A 26,236-nucleotide genomic window follows, 5' to 3' on the forward strand; every position below is an offset into this window, starting at 1 on the left:
CAAATACGACCTTAGAAAATCGAGAGAGCTCATAACTGAGTCGCGTAAGGATATCGCCAGACTAACAGCGGTATATACTGGACACTGGCCAAATGTTGAACATGTTGCGAGAATGGGCATCCCTTTTGCCGAAGCTGCAGACTCGAAGGAAGGGGAAATTATCTTGCATTTTCCTCATTCGTAGATCTTGAAGATTTGCCGTTGCCTTAATGCCACCGAATTGTTATAAACACTTAACAATCCAACTTTATCATCTCTAGGGATAGGGTCGCACTCGCCACTTCAACCAAACCAACCTATAGTGAAACACGTACTGCTTTTAAAAATATATAGTATAAAGTAAAAAATAAAAACCAGTTTTATTTTTTCTTAAGTGTTAGTTATAGGTAGGATTTTTGGTACTTACTCTAATTTAGCTCCTAACTTCAAAGACTCTTCTAATAAATCCCACCTTCCCAAAAAAGCGGCCCACAAAAAACATATATTCAATTCTGTTTTATTGACGTTTTTAAAATTCTCCTCCAAGTTTTCTTGTACGATTTTCTTAGTTTCTATGTCTTCAAACAAGCTAAAATTACCTAAAATTGTATTGGTTAACAACATAATTCACGCTATTTATATACAGGGTGGTCCGAACTGTATTCCGGAAACTTTGGTAGCATATTTTGTAGATAAAAATAAGTAAAAAAGTTCGTATAAATGTATGTCCTAAAATGCTTAGTTTCGGATATACAAGGTGTAGAAATTTTATTTTTATTTCGATTTTTTCCAAATAATTCCCAAGTAAAGTCAATATTTGGATGAAAATTGTCGTCTGGGAGTTTTTTTACATGAGAAATTTGATTTTCATGCCCATATTACTCCTACTTGTAGAGGGCGCCACCTACATATTTTTTAACTGGTTTGAAGTGTAATAACTTTTCGTTCGTATATGTTTAGAACTACCGAGTAAAAAAATGTACATTTACGACGTTTTTTACATAAAAAAGGTATATTGATGAAAATCGCTACAAGTAATGGTTCCCGAGATATTTGGAATCGAATATATCAATATCTGTCTACATTAACATAAATTAAACACATTGACTAAATAGTTATTAGGCTGAAATTATAAATTTGAAATGTTTTTGTGCCAAAAGTTCAACAGAAACTGTTTTATTATAATTTCATAAAGAAAGAAAAATATGTGATTAATTTTAAAAAATAAAAAGTTCCCAAATTTTCGGTCAAATAACTATTTACTGAACACAACTGTTTATTTTTTGTCAATAATGACATGTATTGACTATTTCCATTCTAAATATCTTGAGAACGGTTGCTCGTAGCCATTTTTACCAAGATATTTTTTTTGCGTAAAAATTCATGGAAATGTATATTTTTTCACTCAGTAGTTTTATACAGGTATGGGAGAAAAGTTGTTACTTTTCGAAACAGTTAAAACACATGTAGGTGGCGCCCCCTACAAATAGGACCCATATTGACATCAAAATCAAATTTCTCATGTCAAAAAACTCATTTTTTTTCACACCAATTTTCATCCAAATATTGACGCTACTTATTATTATTTGGAAAAAATCGAAATAAAAATGAAACTTCTACACCCTGTATCTCCGAAACTAAGCATTTTCAGACATACATTTATACGAACTTTTTTACTTACTTTTATCTGCAGAATATGCTGCCGAAGTTTCCGGAATACAGTTCGGACCACCCTGTATATATCTCATTTACCAGAACATAATTTCATTTGTTCTTCCAAACTCTTTCTGATTTTCTCCTGTGTCAATGGAATACTGTATTGACTGGCTGAAGAAAATTGGAAACTTTCATTGAAAAATCCCATGGTGTTATCAGGTGATGGACTTGTTCCGCAGTCGATATAATTTGAGTCATCGGAATCTTCTTCCTGATATAGCGTGTCTAAGTCTAAGTTAATCCTAAATAGAAGGACATAGCGTTTTTCTGAATGTGGTAGTAATGAGTTTGGCTAAAACTTTTTATTCAGTAAGGAGTCTTGCACGCTTAAGCATGAGAGTTTTCACGAAAGACGTTTGCAAAAAAGCATGTTTGTCAGTGTAATAAAAATATTCCAGTGATAACCCATATACACATCCCTGGTGAAGATGTCGATCCTTTTTTGGCATTAAAATGTCGCACTTGTAGTAATTTTTACCATCAAAATTTCATTTTAATCTCTAAAAGCACTTATGAAGTGAATTATAATAAATTGAAAAAAATTCTAATAAAAGAAAAGAAAGAAAACTATAATAAAATGAAACAAAAATGAAGTCTTTTAGCCCCCTGTAGCTAGGAAACAAAGCAGAATCGGACCTATATGTTGATATAAGAAATAATCTTTTTTTGGCGCGAGGAAGCTCCCCACAAGAGATGGCACATGTTTTTTGAAACACCCTGTATAAAGAAACTGGTGTATATGTTACGGTTAAAGTCCGACGTTCGGTTAATGTCGACATTAACAGGTTAATGTTTGGGTTTGGTTTTGTTTTTGGTTGTTTGGTGTTGTATTATTCTCGAGATTAACCGGGTAATGTCGATATTAACTGAATATCGGACCTTAACCGTAACATATATAATTCATTTTGTGTTTTTTTACAGATTTTTTGTCATGTTAATATTCTTATTTTAGTTAAGAAACATAAAATTAACTAGTCATTCACTTTAATACGCATTTCATTTTACCTATAACTGCGGCCACGAGATATAACAGAGTTGGAAAAACTGTGCAAAGACACGTATTCCGAGTTAGTATTTGTGCTTATAGACCTTCCAAATTTTCCTGAACTGTTTTTTAACGGCAGACTCTCCCCATTAACATTGTCTATTTGAGTTTCCATGTCAAACACCATTTTATCACCACTTTTAAACTTGTACTTGACCCAAACGTATAATTTTTACCGTTTTCTTATAATAATCTAATCTACATTTGAATATCATGTTAATCTGTTTTTATTATGCCCTATAAAGTTTAATTGCTGTTGGAAATAATAATATTTACGCAAATTAGATATATCTTCTTCCGAGAAAAACGTTTTTGAATTACTATAGTATTCACTTTAATATTTTGTTAAAAAATTAAATCAGAATTCTTAATAAACATTTATTAAACTAATATTAATTTACAAAAAAAAACTTATAATTAAAATTTTATCGCTTCTTCCAGGTAAACTTCCTTCTCGCTCCAGCTTGGCCTGGCTTCTTCCTTTCTCTTCTCCTGATATCTTTTGTTAGTAGACCAGCTAAAAAGTAATATTATCTCTATTAAACAATGCCTATACATTTGTGGCGGATTTATTACAAGAAACTAACTCTAGATGGTGAGTTTCCTACGATGTTCTCTATGGGTATCTGGGAAACTACTGAAGACAGGGAGTCGGTTAAATGGGGAAAGAATTGCAGTTATGTGGGGTCATAAACATGCGCCTTTCAGATTTTTGAAAAAGTTCATCGCTTACTAGATATTTCGAAAGAAACTAATTTTGGCTATTTTAAAAATTGGCCATAATTTCATTATAATCTATTTTAGACAAAAAAAATTCAGATAAAAGTTGCAGATAATCGCATCCTTAATGAGATTGTATTCTCCGTTTTTTTCTAAAGCCTGTCATTTTTGACATATGACACAAACATATGTTTTTTTTAAATGGAAACCATAGTTGGCCATGTCTTCATAAAAAGCGACATTTTTTAAGCTTTTTTCTGCGATATATACTATAATATGTTTCTTTCGAAAATTTTTTGAGTTATAGCCAATTCTTATCATTTTTAAACAATTTCACTCAGTTAGCCATGGGAACAAGTTAAATCGTCGTTGCTCTCAGTAATGTGAAACTGTCACATCCAAACTTTGTAAATTAAAATAAACAAAAATTGTAAATATGAATTTTTCACATGAAAAAAAGCGTGTAGGATTATTGGTTCAACTTTTCTTGGCCATGCATTTTCGAGGATACGTTGATCGCTGAAAGTTACTTACGTTTTTTAGAAAAGTTAAATTTAGATACTTGCGCATCAATAGAGTGGTTCCAACATGACTTTCATTATGACAATCCCCCTCATAATGAAAGAAAGGTTAAACATTATTTATATCATAATTGTGCAAACTCAGGGATAGGAAGAGGTGGACCAATTGCATGGGCCACCTCGATCACCTGACCTATCCATTTAGATTTTTTTATGCGGTTTGGTTAACAAAAAGGTTTACAAAAGAACTTATGAATTAAGAGAGGCAATCTAAGAGGCGGTACGGGAGAAATTTATTAAAGTCGACCGGCCGTTCTGTGGGAAAAGCTTGTAATTTGGTTTTTGGTTCAGTTTTAAAAAGATGCATTTTATGTATTCAAAAGAATGTTTTTTTGAACATTAGCTAAAATAACTCAAAGTGTATGTAGTGATATTAGTTTTTTTAGTTTTAGTTTGTGTAAATGTAAATTGTAAAGAACCGTTTAATAAAATATTCTGTCTTTTTATAAGTTATAAATCATGTGAAATTAGTCAAGAAAGATAAGACTTGGCTATAACTCAGTAATTTTTCGAAAAAAAATAGCTTATATCGGTGCCAAGCTTAAAAAATGGTGCTTTTTATGAAGTTATGGCCAACTATGGTTTCCATTTAAAAAAACATGTTTGTGTCATATGTCAAAAATGACAGGCTTTAGAAAAAAAACGGAGGACACAATCTCATTAAGGATGTGATTATCTACAACTTTTGTCTAAAAACTTTTTGTCTAAAATGTATTATAATGGATTTAGGGACAAAATTTGAAAATAACCGAAATTTGTTTTTTTTTAGAAATATCTAGTAAGTCATGAACTTCTAAAAAAATCTGAAAGGCGCATATTTATGATCCTACAAAACTGCAATTCTTTCCCCATTTAACCACCTCTCTATCTCCAGTAGTTTCCGAGGTACCCATAGAGAACATCGTAGGAAACTCACTGTGTATACTTAGTTACTTAAATAAGAAAATCAATAATAAACATAATTTGCGAAACATCTAGTGGGTTGGAATCCAGGTGCCTCTTATGGCGCATTCTCACGACTCGTGTACTTGACAAACATTTGTAATTGCTATACAGGGTATATATGGTGTGTCGGGCATCTATACAGAGTACAAGTTATTTATTATAGGAATTTCGTCGCATTCTCGCCAGACCCTGTAGCCAGTAAAAAATGCTTGCCAAGTAGACGAGTCGTGAAAATGCGCCTTTAGGCCTGGTTGTACAGGGTGTCCCATTTTGTAGAAATCATATGAAGGGTTCAGGGGAAAAGCATGATAAGCGCCATTTCACTAATTTTACAGGAGAGCCCCGGACGGCTGGTAGTTATCAGGTTCTTTCCGTGTATTGTCAGTTTTTACTAGGCATGTGCGTATTTTTAAAATTAAGTGGAGGAAAACTCAAAGGGGAAATTAAGTGTTTACCCAGGCCATAGTTTACAGTTAATATTCGGTGCCCAGAGATTATGGCCAGAGAGTTGTATTAGCCACAAATAAAGTTTGTGTATTATCTTGTATATGATACCAAAAACTGGAAGACTACTATCTGTAAAATAGCAGCACATGATAGGTAAATAATAATCATATTGAATAATTATATTGATAAATGTAACAATAAATGCAGGACGTTGCTTGAGCCTGAAACACGGCTTGAAAGCAGGACATCTTTTTTATATCTTTCTTTGATATGTGGTGTTTTTTAAAATACACCCTTGCTTGTTTTGTATTAACACATACTGTAATTGTTTTTAATAAAATAACTCGATTACATTTTTTCAATTTTTGGTTTTTTTCACAATATTTTGAAGTAATCACTTGTCACTCAAATTTTAAATATATTAATTTTCTGCTATGCTTTCCAATTGTACCAACTTATCTCTTTGTAAAATAAAATAAACTACTTTGAAAATAAAATGACGGACACATCTATCACTGTCAAGGATCTTGTCGTTGGATAGACTATAAGAAGCTTACAGAATCCCACTGCAGGTAATTGCTTGGTATTTGCAGCTGATTATCGATTGCTGGCGGCGGCTTTACCATTTATTTTTTTATATTTTCAAAGTTAAATAACTCGGTTATGATCAACTTATTTTAAAAATGAAGGGTCCAGGGGAAACTTGAGAAGTGTTAATTTTCTTAAATTTAGGATTTTACAATATTATAGTAGGTCTAACTGGTCCCTACAAAATGTATAAACTCTGCAGGTCAATAAGTTGTTAAGTCCTATGATATGTGCGTAGTAAAAATAGAGAATACACAGAAAGAACCTGATAAACGCCTGCCGTCCAGTGCTCTCCTGTATAAATAGTAAAATGGCGCTTATCATGTTTTCCCCTGGACCCTTCAAATGGCAGAGAAAATATGTTTCTTTTGGCCGATCTAACACCTCTTGAAATACTTGCACTTATTTCTCGGACACCCTATATTTTGTCATATCTTTTCAAATAGTCAGAAAAAAATGAAAACAATATCAGGGATATTCGGGTTTTCCCAAATATCTTCTCAAGTAATTGGACTTTTATAGATTTCGAAATAGGACGCTAGTGTTTTTCAACAAAGCACAGCTTTATTTCTCTAACTTAATCATCTTTGAATCTCTTCTAGTTTACGAGATCCCTGTAGTGTTCATTCTTAAGGTACATTCAGGCTGAGAGCGTCGAGCGTCGCGTCGCGTCCGCGTGTCGAAATGGAATCAATTCACTTAACTTAAATTAGACCGTTCAGGCAGTCAGCGTCGCGTTTGGCGTTGCGCTAGCGTCCGCTGAGTGTCAGAGTTCGAGTTCAATGGGGCGGACGCGACGCATAGGCGACGCGACGCTCGACGCTCTTAGCCTGATTGTACCTTTATACGAAACATTGTAAATAAAGTTATACATACCCAGCCTCATCCTCTCTATTGTTTCCCTGTCAACAAAGCTCCTCAAGCCCCAAGCTATGCCCCATCTAATAGTTCCTGCCTGACCTGTAGGACCTCCTCCTACCACCTCAGCTTCTATATCCACTTTGGTCTCCATATTACAGAAAAGCAGAGGAAACAGAAGCTAATAAATAAAAAAACAATATTAAATATATAAAAAATTACACCAATTATTGACCTTGGAAAACTATGACATTTTTAATAATTATGTTAATAAAAATACGATGAAGTAAAACTCATAAATGTTACGAAAGCAAAATCTTTATTGTATGGTTAGAGTATTACCCAGTGGTATCTAGAGTATCCAATGTTAATAACTATAAATCTTATTGTTATTTGGAATTTCTATAAATAGGTCACAACCGCTAATTCTCTAATATCACATATAGCATGGCTTTAACACTATGAAACTAACTAGTAAATTATTTTTAATCCTTAAAAAATACGTATACAGAGTCGCTGATATGTATGTGAACGGTCGAATTATTAGGTAAAATATACGAGGTACCGCAAAAAGTTAGATATAAAAGTTATAGGATTTTTAAATGTCTATTAGCGAGTAATAAATTTAAGTATACAGGGTCGGTCATAAGGTCTTGGCACATCAAAGATTATTTTTTTAATGGAACCTCCTATATATTGTTGCATATTTCAATTCTTCCTTCAATTCTAAGCAAAAATCGAAATACACACAATGTACCTCAACCACTTCCGAGTTATTGACTTTTGAATTTTCTAATTTCCAGACTTGATATAATCTCATTTTATACATCTATAAAATCGTCTTAAATAAGTGCAAATATTTTCAGGGGTGGTATATTTCGACCCCAGGAACACGAAAATCGAAATACACACAATGTACCTCAAACCAACAGTTCCTTTTAAAAATATCACTTAAACAATTCGATTTAATTAATTTCGTTGTGTTCGGTTTCATTTAACAATGCCATTCTGCGGAAACTGTAATACCTAATAATATTTGACATTAGTTTTCATGGTACAAAGAAAACAAGGTATGATCGATAGCAGTTCCAATTTCGTTAAGTTTGCGCATACCACCTGTGACGTCATACGCCATACAAAAAAATATCCATATTGTTCAATTGCCACTAATAAAAAAAGACCTAAAATAAGGAAGAATTTGGACATAACCCCAAAAGATATGTCAAATCATTGAACTTGACATTTGAAAAATTATTTTCACATTTATTGTGTCATCTGTTAGACAATTTGAAATTGGCGCGCGGAGCTTGCCGACCAATGGTGCCGTTTATCACCTGTGACGACCAACCTGCGCAATATCATACCTTGCATTCTTTGTATCATGTTAGTTTTCAAGTTAGCATTTATACAGGGTGAATCTTAAATAAGTGCAAATATTTTCAGGGCTGGTAGATCTCGATAAAAGAAACATATTGTCTCTTTACCATTTTTCAAATAAGTCCAAAATAACCCAGTTATTTAAGTTTGAAAATTAAAAAATATGATTTTTGTTAGAAAAATTTTGAAAGCCACCGCATTTTTTCTGTATTTGCATCCCTTTTAGTGCCGTAACCATAGAGTAAAGCTGTAACTATGGTAATATCAGAGATTAAGAAACTATACCGTGGGACAATTTGCGGTGAACAAGCAGTTCTTAAAAGTGTTCGAAAAATATACAGGGAAATTTAAAAAAAATGCACGATTTTCAACATCTTTTTTTTTACGAAAAAAACCTCATAGACGTATTCTTGGGGTCGAAATATACCACCCCAGAAAATATTTGCACTTATTTAAGACTCACCCTGCAGATGTATAAAATGAGATTATATCAAGTCTGGAAATTAGAAAATTTTCGTTTAACATAATCAAAACTTCATAATTCGGAAATGGTTGAATTTAGGTACATTATGTGTACTACGATTATTGCTTAAAATTGAAGGAAGAATTGAAATATGTAATAATATACAGTATAACAGGGGGTTGCTTTTAAAAAAAATTGATGTCCCACAACTTTATGACCTACCCTGTATACTTAAATTAACTACTAGCTACTAGACATTTAAAAATCCTATAACTTTTAAATTTAACTTTTTGCTGTATGTTCCCATACATATCAGCTACCCTGTATATCTAATTAAATTAACTCTTAAAATGTTAATAAATATTGATTATTATTATTATTAGAAAACTAATACAAAATTAAAAAATTGTCTGTAATAAATTATATATTTTTTTAAATACCCTCACAAATTAACACCTTATAGTCAAATGATAACGATGTCACAGAAGCCTTTTATTTTGCGCTTATGACTGGATTGGCAACAAAATTTGATGTATTCATATACATTTTATAACTCTTCAGATAACATATTAATTTATATGTATACCGATCTGGTCATCGAAACTGCGTAGTCTGGATTTTAACGTGTAAGACAGTGATGTAGACAGCTTAATAAAAAATCAAATGTATTAAAAAGTGATAAAAGTTGGGTTGATACATTTCTTCTATGCGGTATTGCCGGATTTTGCATCAAAATTTCAAACCGCACAAGTAGGCATTTACGACAAATTTTCACAATAATTAGTTACTATAGCTGTAATAGATTATATTTAGTTAGATATCTTATCTTCATTTCATTAGTATACATGAAAGTTTTTACAATAGTTTATTTTTTTCTACTCACATTTTCCTACACATGTACACAAACTGGCAATACTGTATACCGCTTTTTATTTTGTCTCTCTGTCTGACAACCGGTCATTTATATATTTCTGTCGCGTGCATTAAAATACAGACCACGCAGATGCAGTGTCCAGGATGGTATAAATATCTAGATAAAATAGACAGATAATAGTGCCACGCTGTTCATCTTAGGAACTTTTTGTTTTTGTAAATTTTATTTTTATCCATTTCGGCAACTTAAAATTACCGTATGATGGACAAAATCAGCAGCACCAGAATTAGCTTGGAAGTAAAAATATAGGTCATTATTACTTATAATGACCTTATTATAGGTCTTAATTAAGGCCCCCCATTTGCTATCTCGTAAGGGCTTAATTAATTAGTATAGGTCTTAATTAAGGCCCTCAAATAACACACAAGATGTTCTGTCACTGTCAAGAACTTGATATGCATAATATGTAGAATGTGATATATATTATAGAGTTTAAATAAAATTTAATTTCTACACGACATACTGTGACTTGTATACCGTGTGATAAAAAAAACAACGTCAACTTCAAAAATGATAGCAATCTTCTATGCCAACTCTAACGTTTTTTTTTCGATCGTATTTTATGTCATAATAGTGGATTAAATTGTCAGTAGTAACAGTTTACCATCATAATCCAAATCAAGATATATAAAAGTATGAAAAATATTTCTTAAAAATTTCTCTATAAAATTAAAATATCGATAACCATCACAGAATATTCTTATAAATCTTATCTTTTAGCTACCCTTAGAATTAGAATTATTGTTCTTGTTGAAATGCCGACTTTGTATAATTGTATTCAACAGTTGCTGAATAACTTTTTGATTTGACTCTAACGTCTCCATCATAGTTTTCAAATCCTTAACTTCCTTGACTAAACCTTCCATTTTTTCGGAGTTCCTTTCAATTTTGTTGTGAACTATACCCATGCCGCCCGAATCGTACACCCCGCTAATATTATCAGTGTTATTGTTCAACGTTTTCTTTCCAATAGTGGATAGGGAATGCCCAAAATATTTCCTCTTCTTTGCTATCTCGTATGCTGCTTCTAAAATATCCTTAGGCAATCTTTTTTCGCCTGGATTTAAAGGTTTGACATTTAAAACCACCCTGTAAGCTTTTGGACTGACCAGCGCCGTCCAGTGAAGCAGATTTAACAGGTAACGTGGTAAATACCCGTTGAATAATGCCAACTCTATGTAAGATATCAGTTTTGTCTGTCGAACAAGTTTGGATAAACCTGCAGTTTTCTGAAGACCTTGTATATCGTGAACTGCGATACCCACAAGGAGATTCATAAGAATAACTGTTACGAAAAGAAGGAATAAAATATAGGTGACTTGGGCACTGATTTCCAAAAGAAAGGGAGGATCTTCTGGATCGTCGTCTACGAGAAGATCCAGACTCAACTCTCCTGTCATCATCACTAAGACAGTGATTAAACCGATAAATGGGTTGGCAAAAGTTGATGAATCCGGAAATATTACGCAGAAACTTATGGTAAACCCGATAAGGAGACAGGAGTAGGCCAGGAGGAGTTTGGCAAATTCTCCTTGTACTCTGGTGTACATGGCAACGTAAGGTCCGAAGATAGGAAGTTGTCCGATCATCAGCATCAAGTTGGTCCAGCCAAAAAGCACCGCAAAGGCCCCTACGTGATTCTGCCACGTGTATGTTCTACCAGTGTAAACGAAAGAGATAACAAACACACTAATTATGACTGACCACTCAATAATGTTCTCAGGATGTGACAGATACTGCTTCACTGTAGGATATCCGGTTAAACCATATATTTTTCGCAGAATCTCACAGCAGGTTATACCGACCAAAGCGAACCATTGCATCTCTATAACGAAAGGATTATTCCTCAACATATGCCCCATCATAGACTTCTTTTCGCATAGTTCGATTACGTTTTGAGGTTGGGTATCATTCATATTCTTCCCGTGGTTGTAACAGTTATGTGCCAAAGCCGTCAAAACGTACAACGACAAACTTAACACGAAAATAAAACAAAACAACATCCTGGCGATGTAGTATTTCCTTATTTTCTCCCATTTCAAGTACAGAAAAGCCGAACATAATGGATGCAGGAGGATCTCCTTCTGACCTTCGTCGACGAAGGTATTCAAAAAGCTGATTTCTCTCGGGTGACAGTGCTGTAATATGCTGCGGAAATCCAAACGCAACTCCACCTCCCTATTGGACGATTCGGGGTGATGGTGGAGAGTAATGGCTTGATCCAGTTTGAATTTGATCATGGCCAAAGAGGCGGGCGTTTTTCTGGTTATGATGCCCAGCGCCGTCATTCCGTATTTGGATTTGGCGGTGACGTCAGCTCCGCGGTGTATTAAGACTTCGACGCATTGAGAGAGTTCGTTTAAGGCCGCTATGTGGAGAGGCGTGTAGCCGAATTGGTCTCTCATGTTTACGTCGGCACCAAAGCTAAAATAAAATAACTTGATATAAAAGATAGAGTGTTGCCTTATTTAAAAAAGACGTGATAAGAACTAGATATTAATTACTACACATTTAAACTTCCTTCAGAACCTCGAAATCAGTGGAATAAATTAGTAGTTTCAATTAGCCGTAGAAGTTTGTTCACCTAATTTTAATGTAAGCATTCAGAACGTCATAATTAGCGGCAGTAATCTTCAATTAGTGGAATAAGTTAACGTTAAAAAATCTTTTGACTTTTCCACTAATTATGCCTCAAAATTTGCGAGGAGTGTCATTTTGGCCTTTGATTATCACCCGTCAGAAAAATTTTGTTTAGAAATCAAAATTTTATTGTTTTATAAGCTAAATATTATGCTTTCTCTATAGATACAACAGACTACCGCAAGCTGTTGCTAGGATATTTTATTAATTTTAATTGTTTTTAGACATTGTGAATGATCGTAAACTAAAAAGTATAAAGTGTAATTGAAACCACTAATTTATTCCACTAATTCGGAGGTTCTGAATGAAGCTTTAAAATCTGTAAAAATTATTAATATGTGTTACTTGCCTTACTAATATTTCTATGATATCGTAAGAACGAGCTGCCTTGCCTACTGCTGCATGAAGTGGAGTTCTTTTATCACAATCTGCTACATTAGGATCGGCTTTACCTTTCTTAAGCAATAATTCGACACTGTCATAAGATTGTGCTTTTGCAGCTAAATGTAGGGGTGTCTGTAATCTAGAAGAAAAATATGTATACTATATTAAAGAAGGGCAACAAAAAACATTTTTTCTTGTAAAATACTCTATAATGTCATACAGGGTGAACCTTAAATAAATGCAAATATTTTTAAAATCCTGTAGTTTCTTTTAAATTTTCCTGAAAATGTTTTACAACTGCATGTTCTCCGCAAATTTTTCTACGGTATCTTTGAATAAAAAGATTAAGGAAGGAGCATATCAAAAATCTTAGATCGAACGCGACGGGTCCTATAATGGCCGACTTGAATTCCGGTTTATCAGCGTCGGTCTAATTTTATTCAAAACGTATAAAAATATGATGTAGGATAGACTCAATAATTTGTTGTTTTATTTTACGTTGCCAATAAATGTTGGTAGTTATTAAAATTGTTATAAAAAATATATAATTCTAAAAAAAGTTAATTAATATTATAATAATTATTATTATTTATTAACACAAACATCCGATACGCTACCGAAGCAGTAAGTCAAACTGACGTATCTAAATTCTTTGACATCTAATCTTTGACAAGTAGTAAATAAAAGTAAAAAACGCAAGAAAAAATATATAATTAGTTAATTTTAAGTGAATTTCATAAATGATTGGCTTACTACACGTATGTAATTATTATATAGTCACTTACTAGCGAAAAGTTATTCCATTATTTCCCTCGATTTTTGACCGAGATCTACCGCACGCTACACAACCAACTATTTTACAGTCTTTTTCGATAAATCGCAATAGTATCACTGTTAATTTAAGTTCTGTCACATTTCCTTCTGTATTTACTACCTTTAAACAACTATCTGTAGTAGAATAAATAATAAATAACATAAAATAAGCTCAGTAAAGATTGACAAATCCACAAAATTTCAAATCAAGTTCAAATGTGTCAAATGAATCGTCAAACAGAACTGTCAAGGATCCATACCCTAGGGTGCCTGCTCACCAAGGGATAGAAGGCAATGAAAAAGCAAATAATCTAGCTAGGAAAGGAGCGAACACTCCACTAACTGGACCAGAACCGTTCTGCTTTCCAAGTGGTAACCAACTCAAGGCGGAACTCAAGAACTTGGAAGATTCCATCCGCAACCTGGAATGGAAATCTTGCAATGGTCTAAGACACTCGAAGAAGTTTCTGAGGTCTTATGATCAAGAAAAATCACAGATCTTCCTGGGTCTGAGTAAGAACAATCTTCGGATTGTCACGGGGTTTTAACAGGACACTGTCTTCTCAATGAACACCTCAGTAGATTGAAACTAAGAAGAAACGGCGAATGCAGATTCTGTGGGGAAGATGGGGAAACACCAGTACACCTCATCACTGAGTGCGCCGAGACGACAACCATTCGTGCCATGAATTTTGGTACGACTGATATTGGAGATGGAGAACTACCCTCTATAAAACCGTCCCAGATACTGGCTTTTGTCAAAGCCCTGGGACTGTATGATGAGTTATGATTCAAGAAAGGGGGACACAATGGATCTGTAAGGTCGAAGTGATTAACCCCCCTCCGACTCATTCTAAATTCTAAAATACCCTAGGGCACCCTCTCCGTCTACGATGCATGAATACATGGATAGCATTATACTCCTTCCTTAATATTTTAATTCAAAGTACGGGTTATGGGGGTTATGTCGTAATCTTTGATATTACCATGGTTACGGTTTTGCTCTATTGTTACAGCACTAAAAGGGCTTATACAGAAAAAAATGTTGCTCTATTGTTACAGCACTAAAATGCTTATACAGAAAAAATACGGTGGCTCTCGAAATTTTTTAAAAATAAATATCTTTTTTTTAAATTTCAGAAGGTTACGCATCTTCTTATTTTTTCAATCAACGCTAGTACCGTATGATCGAATAAAAATGGCGTCAGCGATGGCTATGAAATGAAGATCGCTGTCGTTTTATATGTAAATTTATATGGGAAATGTCATCGATGTTCATTTCATAGCCATCGCTGACGCCGTTTTTATTCGATCACACGGTACTAAATATTGATAAATCCCGATTAATATGATTAAGTAAAAAATCAATGTTACAAGAAACTGTAATTAGAGGTTACATTTCGGAATGTAGATAAAATACCTACCTGTGATTTTTAACATTTGCTTGGGCTCCTTTGTCCAACAAAATATCGATACATTCGTAATATCCTCCTTCTGCTGCCAGGTGTAGCGGAGTCTGTTCTTTCTCTTTTGTTCTAGCATTCACATTAATCCCTTTGGCCTCAACCATAATTTTCAGGCACTGGGAATGGCCCAATTCAGCTGCTAAATGTACTGGGGACATACCGCAATGTTCAATATGTCCTACGTTTGCTCCTATAATTGCAAACAAAAAATAAATCTAAATAAAAATATTTACACCACCAAATAATATGGTTTGGTTTGGTCATTGGCTACAGTGTTCGGAAAATTACTTATTCTTAAAAACTACATAAACTACATTACATGCAGTTAATCGACGTAGATGGTGTAGTTTAGTGTATTTTCAAAGATCGAAGGTTGAAGCTTTAAAAAACAGAAGAAATATGGCTTCAAATAAAACATTGACATCAAATTATTTACACCCCCTCATACAGAAGAAAATTATTAACTGTTGACCACATTAAATCAGGTTGAAAAGTACTTTGGAGGTAATTAAAATCGTATAAGGTATTTTATATTTTTTGTACCTTGGTCATGTTAAAATGTTTTAAGTTTGCGTAATTTATAATAACTTTAAAACATTGTGTTATCCATTATATTCCGTTTTTTATAAATTGATAATTCTTTAATTAAATAAAAACCCTATGCATTACATTTTTCTATCAAAATTAACATTTTTATTTACAGGATTGTTTTTCTATCATAATAAGAATATGTAATGTATCGAAGTAGTTTTCATGTGAGGCGTCAAGTTGCAAAACCCGTCTTATCAATTTAAGAAAAAATGGCCTAATGACATAATTTAATAGTGGGACACTGAAATCTACATAAACATAATCCCAAACTGCAGTAAAAGTCGCCTATTCCTATATAAAATTCACTACAAATTACGTTACTGCAACAAAATCCGTCTTATTCACTTATATTTGCTTTTTATTCTTATTATGGTTAAAAATCCCGCATTTTTTCATAAGCTTTTTACAAGTCAAATACTGCTGACATCTTATCAAATCCTTACTTAATTTTTCTTACTGAGAAACTGCCACTGTATGATATGTCAAAATTTAAACATCTTATATTACAATCCATTAAACTTACCTTCTACCGTAAAGAGCCTCACACACGCCACTGCATTGGCACGTACGGCACAGTGCAGCACGTTCTCGTTAGTGTAATTGGGACTGTTGGTCAGGGCTTCTACTCGAGCCCCGTTGTTTAGCAATATCATTGCTGTTTCGGGGCTGTCGCCAAAAGCGGCGCAGTGTAGGGGACTGAAGCATTTGTAAATGGCGTTCACGTCGCTTCCTTGAGATATTAAAAACTGCGTGCCAGGAATGCATCCGCTGAAGGATGTTAGGTGTATAGCGCTGAGGCCCTGATTTGGTTCGCTGTAACTAAAGCAGAAATAGATAAATAAATAAATATAGAAGGTAGATCAGTAGATTTCAGAGGTATAGAAGAAGTCACAAAAACAGTTTTGACATTTGATATAGTGTAAAACATCCTCTATACTATGCCCAAAATGTTTAACGAAACATTTCGTGACCGAGACAAGCCGCGATTGGTTGTTTGTTTTTTATTGTTATTGGAGTTGTCTCGGGAAACGTTTCGATCAGTTTCGACAAAAATTTTTATAACACGCGTTTATATTCTTCGTACTATTTCGCGAATCAAGGTCAAACCTGGTGGTGGCTACAGAAAAATAATAATCAATTAATGCCGCGTAAACAAGCATAACATATACAATTTTATATGTATACTAATTCATTATAATAAAAGTAAATATTAAAAATATTGTAATTATTTTCCTGCAGATTAAGTGAAAAGCTTTGTTCTTAAATGTCTATACTTATTATAAATGCGTGTTTATGTAATGAGATATAATGACAAACAAAATATCATCGTAACAACAGATATTTTAGAAACGTCTAGGTTTACTTATTTTACTGATATTTATGAAAAAAAGTCCTTTGTTTCGGGTATAGATACCGACACGTCGTGAAAACATTTCGAAACAAAATGAAATTGAATGAGACGAATTAGAATGATATCATAGTGAATCTTGTGAAAGAGGTTTTAAAAATAATTGATTGCAGACAAAAAACATGCAAAATAATGGAACTAATTCTCACTAATAAGTAATTATCTGTTATAACCAATTAGATCAAATATTTCGATGAGCAGAGAACGGAGCGATCACGTGACGCGGTAGAATATATATGATGAAATATTAAAATATATGAAATTGACATGTTACGCATATACAGCATCTAGCGATTGTGTTTTTTTAGAAAGTAATATGACAGGTTTCAGGCACTAACGCTAAATAACAAATTCGGCGAAGTTTTGCTGTAATAATGTGCATAAATTTCAAGTCTATGACCTGACGAATCGTATTTTGCAATAAACAGAACTAATGAAAGAATGATAAAATTAAAATTATCTTTTAAATTTAAATTATCTTTTATTATTATTTCTTCTTAAGAAAATGGCATTTAATTTGGGGGTTCTCTTGAACATGTACACTTATTTAGAAACCGCAACTGTTAAAAAATGATAGTTTATACCAGGGGCCCGAAAGTGAAATAGCAAAAGCGGTTCCACCGTGTCCACGGAAATTTCAAATTAAATAGTTCCAGTCCTGCTCGCTAGGTGGGAGTGCAATTAATTTTTAGATTAGGGAGTTGTCAGATGGCGTTACATTTTTTTATAGTTTCCATAGTTTCCAACGGCCATTGTCAAGAATATTGTCGTTATCATAAAGCCAATCATATTATCAAAACGATTTTACAGTTCAATTTTTATTACTTGTATTTTAAGTAGACAATTTTTTATACGTAGCTCTAAAATATAATGTAAGTCTTTATTTTTCTATCATTTAAGTACCTATTTATATTTATTTATTTCATTTTCAAAACTTTGGGCTCATTACGTTGATCTTGTTTTATTATAATAAATGATGTTTATATATTTGACTTCTATTTTTTTTTGTATGTATAAATTTGACTTTTTAATCTAATTTTTTACACAACTCATAATAAAAAAATAATAGAATATAGAATTATTAATATAAGGTAAAAGATAAGTTTTATTTAAACTGATAGTTTAGAGTGAAATTACCCAATTGAGGCGTTGCGGCTAGTAAGGGCGAACTCAACATTGCGTCAAAAAAATTTTTTTTCGTAATTTCATTTTACATTACAATTCACCTCATAGAACGGTCGAATTGTTGACTTCGCCCTTGATTGGCCTTCAAACAAACACTTTGAAATAAACGAAAGTTTCAGATAAGCGATAGCCGAGCGGGTAGTAAGGGCGAACTCAACAATCTCGCGCGGAGCCGATATTGGCAGCGCGTGACTGATTCGTTTAGTAAGCTTGCTTGTCAGTTCATTTTTATTTTACTCTGCCCTTTTGTTGAATTCGCCCGTCTGCAAATTTCTTTAAACTCAATTTTCTCAAAAGTAGCATTTGTTGAGTTCGCCCTTACTATCCGCAACGCCTCAATTGCGCGTACTTTAATCCCAACCCCCACAATAGATGGCGCCTCTGACTTTGAACTAGATATAAACCGATTTTCATTACATAAGCTTCATTCAGAACCTCGCAATTAGTGGAATAAATTAGAGGTTTCAATTACACTTTATGCTTTTTAGTTTGCGATCATTCACAAAGTTTAAAAAACACAATTAAAATTAATAGACTATCCTAACAACAGCTTGCGTTAGTCAGTTGTATCTACAGAGAAAACCTAATATTTAGCTTATAAAACAATAAACGTTTGGTTTCTAACTATATTTTTTCTTGCCGGGTGATAATCAAAGGCCAAAATGACATTCCTCGCAAATTTTGAAGTATAATTAGTGGAAAAGTCAAAGGTTTGTTAACTTTTTCCACTAATTGAAAATGTCTACCACTAATTTTGACGTTCTGAATGCTTACATTCAAATTGGAGGAACAAAATTCTACGCTAATTGAAACCACTAATTATTTATTCTACTAATTGCTAATTAAAAAATAATAAAATTCTACTAATGGTTCTGAATAATGAAGCTATAGTATGATAAATAATTGCTAATCGTCCCTCCTCTTCTAAAATGCTTTACATTATTAGGAAATACCCTGAAAAATAAAGTAAAAAGGATCCTTGATATCGTGGGAAATTAAATTTTTAGTAAGCAAAGTTTTTTATTGCATTAAAGTAATCATCAATTTGAATAGAATGCATCTAAAAACGGACAAGTATGTAAACTGTGTTTTAAAAATATATTCAAGGTTGAAATACTTACTTTAATCGAGCACCCAGTTTCAACAGTCCCTCTAGCAATTCCCATCTTTTCAAAAACGCAGCCCATAGAAAACAGATACTGATTTCCGTATTTGTCGCTCCCCTAAAACTGGTCTCTAGATTTTCAGCCACAATTTTTTTACTTTCTATATCGTCTAGATAATGATGTTTGCCTAAAAAAAATATAGGTTGATGTATCATCGTTACCATAAAAAATGATTTTAATATAGAGGGTGTCCTAGAAATAAGTGCAAGTATTTTAAGGGGTGGTAGGTCTCGATAAAAGAAACATATTTTCTTTTTATCGTTTTTCAAACCAGTCCAAAATAACGGAGTTATTTTACTTTGAAAATTTCCAAAAAAAATATTTTTTGCTAAAATTTTGAGAACCACTGGATCTTTTCTGGATTTTCTTTCTTGTAAATTTAATCTACTACCTATGTTGCCATATTATCAAGAAATTATGTTTTATAACTAAAAACTAAAACATATCCAAAAATTTTTTCAAAAAATTCCTAATTTTAAATTTTTTTTTGCGAAAAAACCTACGGCCTGTTTCTGGTGTTGAACTGTATTCCCAGTTAAAATACTTGCACTTATTTCTGGGACACCCCGTATTTAATACATATATTTATTTTTTTAATATATTCCAATTATATTGTGTTCAAATGAAAAAGTCCGAGTTGTGTTGCCAACACTACTAGAACTAACAGTAACTAATTTAAAAATAAATACTGTGTTTTCAGGTAAATCTAAGCAATAACACACTCACGATGGCAAAGGTTATTTTTTCTACTATTTCTTTTTTTTTTGTCTTTTTATCTTTAACAGTTTTGAAGTTATACCACTTATTCTTCAACATTACATTTTATGCATACAGGTATGAGTGGCAACTCGTCAGGGTAGGCAAGGTAGCCGGCGCGGCGTCTACCTTTTGTCAGAATTTAAGCGGTTTATTAGATTATATTATTTATTATTAATGTGGTCAATGCATAAAAATGCCTTTAATACACGGAAGTGTGTTGTAATAATCAATATTAATTTAATATTTTTGGTCTTGTATATTAAAATATTCACTACCGCTGAAAAAAAATAATTTTGACCGTTAGAGTATACTGCAAACGCCTTGGTTCGGCGATTTCCACATCGCCTATTCTAATACAGAGGCTCATTAGAGTCGATGCACGACGCACGACAGTCTTCTGTCTCTGCCTAACTCATCTTTCGGTATCCACGCGACGTAAGTTAGAGTGATATCGTATTACCGGGTTTAGGCGAAATATTCGGTCGCATATATCAATGTTTTTGGCCAACATAAATTAATGAATAAATTGGAGGTATTAATAATACTATAATAATTGCGATTATAAAATAATTTATGGAGAATAGTCTTGGAAATATATTTCCAGAGGGTTTCAAATTCCTTGTTTTGATTGTTACTACACCATTTAGAAACAAGTACTTGGGTTGAGAGATATTTTTCAGTGGAATAAATTAGTGGCTTCAATTAGAGTGGAAGGTTATTCCTTTAATTTTAATGTAAGCATTCAGAACGTCAAAATTAGTGGTTGACATTTTCAATTAGTAGAAAAAGTTATGAAACTTTACCACTAATTATACTTCAAAATTTGCGAGAAATCTCATTTTGGCCTTTGATTTTCTTCCGTCAAGAGAAATTGTGGTTAGAAATCAAAAGTTGATTGTTTTATAAGCTAAATGGCTTTCTCTATGGATACAACTGACTAACGCAGGCTGTTGCTAGGATATTCTATTAATTTTAATTGTGTTTTTTTAAACATTGTCACACCACTAATTTATTCCACTGATTGCGAGGTTCTGAATGAAGCTTTACTTGATGAAATGAAAATTTACTAAGCCAACGCATAGTTAACTAGTGTGGCTACTCGTCATTGATTTTTTTAAAAATCCATTAAGCGGATCAAAAGATATCACAAAAAGTAGCACAAATTATAGTGACTCGTTTCGTATGTCCGTCAATGTATAAGACACACTCACCCGAGGATAATTTCATATGTTCTATAAGATTGTGTTTGATCGTATCTGAACATATTTGGACGGTCAATTCGCTGGTAGAGAATTCTTCTAGGCTTTCGTAAATGTTGGGCGCATGATCGGCTGGCGGGCTTGGACCACACTCCATATATTCGAAATCCTCAGAACATTCTTCTAGCATCACTTCCGGGTCATATTGGGACCTATTAAACGAATTAGAATTAGTAGTAACACTAATAAAAAAGAATAAAGCGAATTTCAGTACACAATAAAATTGATTTAGATAAATTACATAAATCTAGTTTACAACTTATATGGAACAAAACCAAAGGACCATTTCTAAAACATTAGGTATGAATTCTAGTAAATTTGTCCCGTACGATTTAAAAAATGGCGCCAGAGTGTCCTTTGAAACAACAATTGATATCTATCGACCTATACAGGGTGTCCTAGGTTGAGCGCGCATTAGATGTTTCTAGAGATCCATACTATCTAGACCGGAGATTTTTTGGTTTGGTTTGGTTTGGATCATTGTTTCACAACGAGATCTATCGATTAAAAATATTTCGATATGGCGGCACTTCCGGAAATACCGGAAGTTGACAGAAACTTTCTTATTTTAAATGAGTACCCTAATTTTTTATTACATACTTATATTCTCTGAAAATTTGATGAATTTTTATATCAAACGCTCTATACCTAACATTAACCGTTTATGAGAAAAAAATTATTTAAAATTTTTGGACGAAAAAAACTGCCTGTCAAAAAATGTATATATAGCCTAAATGTTAAATTTAGTGATTACCACAGTCACTGTGGCATAAATAGAAGACATGTGACTATCTAATTCAAAAATTAAATTATTGTTCGAATGTAATATAATATTGGCCGTAGCTTTCATAGAATTGAGCGATGAAAAAATTATCATAAATCATTTTTTTCAAATTGAGTTGGTGTTCGACAGTGGTGGCGATATTCGAACTTGCGCTGAATTCAACAATCGACATCTCGAAATCCATTAGAAATAACTTATTGTAGTTTTTTTCAAAAATTTTCTTAATATTTCTGCTATATTTTCTTCGCAGACAGTACGTGAAAATCTTTACAAATGAAAAAATTACATGATTGCTGAAGATTGCTATGCACTAAAACTAAATGGACGAGTTTTTTAAAACGTTTGAATAGAAAAAACAAGCCTATCGAATTTTCCTCATTTAAACACCTTGTAATTGACCTGAACTTCAAAATAAAATAAAAAGTTTCAATATCTAAAGTGGTTCTTGAGTTATCGCGTATTATGTGTTAAAAAGTTGAATTTTAAATTATCGCGATTACTGACGTTTTCTCGTTATAAAAAAATGGATACCCTAACGATATCCTTATAATTCCATTTCAGATGCTCAGAAACATAACTAATGAGTTTGCGATCGTGATTTTACTTTACTTGATAGGGAAAGGAATGTGGCAACTCTTTCAACAATTTCTCTCACTCCGACTTAATACGATCCCTATGCGATTTACTTCCACGCATACCGACTAGTTGATTCAATCCCGGAAAATTGTATGTTGTCGGGATCTCGGGATTCTTAACCCCGAATCTCGGGATCCCGGGATTCAATCCCGGGATTTCAGTAACAATGTTACCAATGTTACTTTCAAAGAACATTTTATTAAAATTAACGTTAATTAGTTAAAACAAAAACAAAGTCTTTGGAACACAAAAATAAGTAAATATTCTTCTTAAACAACATTAAACAAAAATTAAAAATCTCAAACAAAACAAAAAAGAAACTGGACTGATAATATTATTCCATATTTTTTTAAAAATAGCGCAAAAATATAATATTGCCTATTGTGTCATCTCCCATAGCAGAACGAAATTTTGTAACTATCAAGCCTGCTGACGAAAAACACCTTTCCGATTCTAGACTTGTAGGTGGTATTGTACTTAAAAAATCAAAAGCTAGTTGTAAGTTTGTTCCACGTTGTCCACTCTTCTGGAACGTATCCATTCCATTTTTTATTTGGGCTTCCAAGTTTTCAGTTTTTATTACTGGTGGCACTGTCATTCGATTTGACATTTTTTTGGTTAACGCTTCATCTAGCCTCTCCGAAAATGACACGTCATCATTTAAGGCCTGGTACCTGTTCTGAATAGTAGCAATTGGCAAATCTTCATCCGATTCCGAACTATCTGAAGAATCTAATATAATTTTACTTGTTACATCTAGTCGTTTTAAGAGGTTTGCTACTTCTTGTTTCAAAAGTTTTTTATTATTCCGGGAATCACCGACGTATCGCTTGTCGTCGGTACCGTACCGGCGGCGGCGCTATAAGGAATTCAACTAAAAGAGAGTTTTTGCATATACAATCTTAAAAATAGCGTTTTACTATATTATATAAAATCCCGGTATCTGTTATTATTTTCCCGGGATCCCGGGATTGAAAAAATCCGATAAAAAACGTCGGGATCCCGGAATCCCGGGATTGAATCCCCTAATACCGACCCAAAAGCAAGAGTTGCCAGCATGGTATATTCGATAAATTGTTTTGCATAATAAAGGCAGGATTTCCACTAATTTAACTGTCCATGAAAAAATAAGCAACAATGCTCAATTATCTTAAGTCATGCTATCAAATCTATAATGGGGTTATAAATATGGGTCATCCAAATTATATTAACCAAATATGCAATAACCAGAAAAGTCTAGATTTGGTTAGCAAAATCGTGAATACTTTCTTTTCTGAGCGTAAAAATAACGGAAATAAGTGCTACTTAAATATTCAACAAATCTAAAATATTATTTATATCTATTTTTAGAAGTTTAAACGATTTAAGAATTCGTGTGTTGCATCTAATTATTTTACATTACCTATTTATAAAATTAAAAAATATGTGCACTGCGTGCGCATATTTGAAGTGAAACTTTTTATTAACAGGGGTGAAATTGCAGGATTTGAAGGACATGTTTGAAAAAGTGTAGTTTGAAATGTTGAAAAAGTAATAAATTAAAAAATATATTTTTTACGCGTAAAAAATAGTTTTTTACGTGTAACAAATAGTTTTTTACGTGTAACAAATAGTTTTTTACGTGTAACAAATAGTTTTTTACGTGTAACAAATAGTTTTTACACGTAATAATAGGTTTCTGCGTGTAACAAACTGGCATAACTCAAAATTGCCGGTTTAACAGGAGAAAAAACGTAAAGTTAAATTGTTTTTCTTAAAGTATCTGCAGATAGTTTAAATTTTTTCTATATACAGGGTGCTACAAATTCGAGGTACGAGCATTGCTATCTCGGAAACCGTAATAGATACGAAGATGGTTAAATTGGGGCAAAGTTGCTTATAATTGCTGACCTGGATATATCTTTCAATTTTTCTGGATGTTCCTTATTCAATTTTAATTAGCGCTGATCAATATTATTGCGATGAATATACTCAGATTAAATAACTTAAAAAAAACAGAGTCGGACTTGAAATTATTTCAAATAATAATTAAATAGTTTTGTTATTGTTAAGTTACCAAAAACAAAAGAAAAGTATCAAGTGTGGCATATCATTTTACTCAGGAGACTGAGTTATTTCAAAACCTCAAATAAAAAATGCATGTCCGTATTTAAAAAAATTAAGTTGGCCTCTGTATCTCACAAATTATCAGCTAAATTGAAAATCTAAAAATACGCTCAGATAGTCCTAATAGAGTGGCTATGAGAATGTGCAGTTAGTTTTTTTTATTTTCTAAAAAGTAACGACAGGAGAAAATAAAATTGATTTTCAAAAAAATCCGTTTTTTCCAAAAAACTGAGCAATCCTTGAAATTTTTAAAACCTTTTTGATGTCATCTTGGTTAACATCCCAAAGAGCAACTTTGCCCCTATTTAACCCTCTTTGTATCTATTACGGTTTCAGAGATACTAATGATCGTACCTCGAATTTGTAGCACCCAGTATATCTTATAATTTGTAAAATGAGGAACATTTTTTGGTTTCACCAATTCTATTTCTGATAAAAATACATATTCATTGGACTCATGTTATATCAAAATTGACAAAAGTGACTTTTTTGAGTTTGAGTCACTTTTCTTGTGTAAAGGCGAAATAGTTTTACACGCGTAAAATAAAGAAATTATTAAATAATTTAATTTACTTTCACAAAATTTGTATTTGGGTATATACGTATACTGCCCACACATATACGTCGCGTCACTACGTATTTCTAAGCCGCAGACTGTCCTTACCACTTTTTCGATAGTTACCACTTTTCGTTACCACTAGCTCGTGTCACGTGTCACGTGTCACGACTTTGAATTTTTATTCCCAGCGCGCGTAAAGAAGTTTCACTTCAAAAATTAGCTCGAACTTCGAATTATACCAATTCAGATGCGTAAAAATATATGGCGTGTTCCGTTTCAAGTAATATCATCAAACATCAATCAATTCTGTATAATTTCAAATAACTAATGTTAATATCTAGTTGTAATATAACCGGAAGTACCGCAATCTTGGAAAAAAACTTAGCTGAATCGCCCCCACCAACGTACGCCCTAAAGTTTCTAGAAAATACAATTATGCTATATTTATCGAAGTTGTTTTCAGGCTATAATATAGTATTTCAATTATAGAAAATTGAAGAAATTAATTACTGTTTACAAATTTTATGAAACAAATTATCAATGTAATTATATCAGATATTCTTACTGGGCTGCTTAATTATAATCATATACGATTGTGCAATATTTTAGTACCAGAAAATTACGCACATTTTAGTAACAAAAAAATATACGTAATTATAGTAAAAATATAATTTTAAATCGAGTATACAGACCTGGCTACCCTAAATCTGTGGTCTATTATTTTACCATGTGAGACAATGAAGGAGATATTGTGATAAAAATTCAAACATGTTAAAAAGAGACACAAGTAGGCTGAACCTTTCTTCTATTTAGTATTGCCGGATTTT

At 32.7% G+C, this 26,236-nt stretch overlaps 2 protein-coding genes across 2 annotated transcripts in view; one reads left to right on the top strand and one right to left on the bottom strand.

Annotated features, from left to right (window-relative positions):
- LOC115887473 (arf-GAP with Rho-GAP domain, ANK repeat and PH domain-containing protein 1) overlaps positions 1 to 26,236 on the top strand; it is a 275,480-nt gene that overhangs the window by 188,929 nt on the left and 60,315 nt on the right. The window lies entirely within an intron of this gene.
- LOC115887507 overlaps positions 1 to 26,236 on the bottom strand; it is a 40,301-nt gene that overhangs the window by 11,139 nt on the left and 2,926 nt on the right. The window contains exons 2-11 of the mRNA XM_030906972.1: positions 21,277 to 21,476; positions 19,262 to 19,433; positions 16,071 to 16,366; positions 14,915 to 15,146; positions 12,643 to 12,816; positions 10,373 to 12,077; positions 6,898 to 7,060; positions 2,701 to 2,908; positions 1,732 to 1,937; positions 407 to 578 (exon numbers count right to left, since the gene is read on the bottom strand). Of these exons, the coding sequence (XP_030762832.1) occupies positions 407 to 578; positions 1,732 to 1,937; positions 2,701 to 2,908; positions 6,898 to 7,060; positions 10,373 to 12,077; positions 12,643 to 12,816; positions 14,915 to 15,146; positions 16,071 to 16,366; positions 19,262 to 19,433; positions 21,277 to 21,476 (3,528 nt within the window). The remainder of the gene's footprint in view (positions 1 to 406; positions 579 to 1,731; positions 1,938 to 2,700; positions 2,909 to 6,897; positions 7,061 to 10,372; positions 12,078 to 12,642; positions 12,817 to 14,914; positions 15,147 to 16,070; positions 16,367 to 19,261; positions 19,434 to 21,276; positions 21,477 to 26,236) is intronic.

This window comes from Sitophilus oryzae, unplaced genomic scaffold (genome assembly GCF_002938485.1).
Source record: "Sitophilus oryzae breed Bouriz unplaced genomic scaffold, Soryzae_2.0 scaffold_576_pilon_pilon, whole genome shotgun sequence".
NCBI lineage: Eukaryota > Metazoa > Arthropoda > Insecta > Coleoptera > Curculionidae > Sitophilus > Sitophilus oryzae.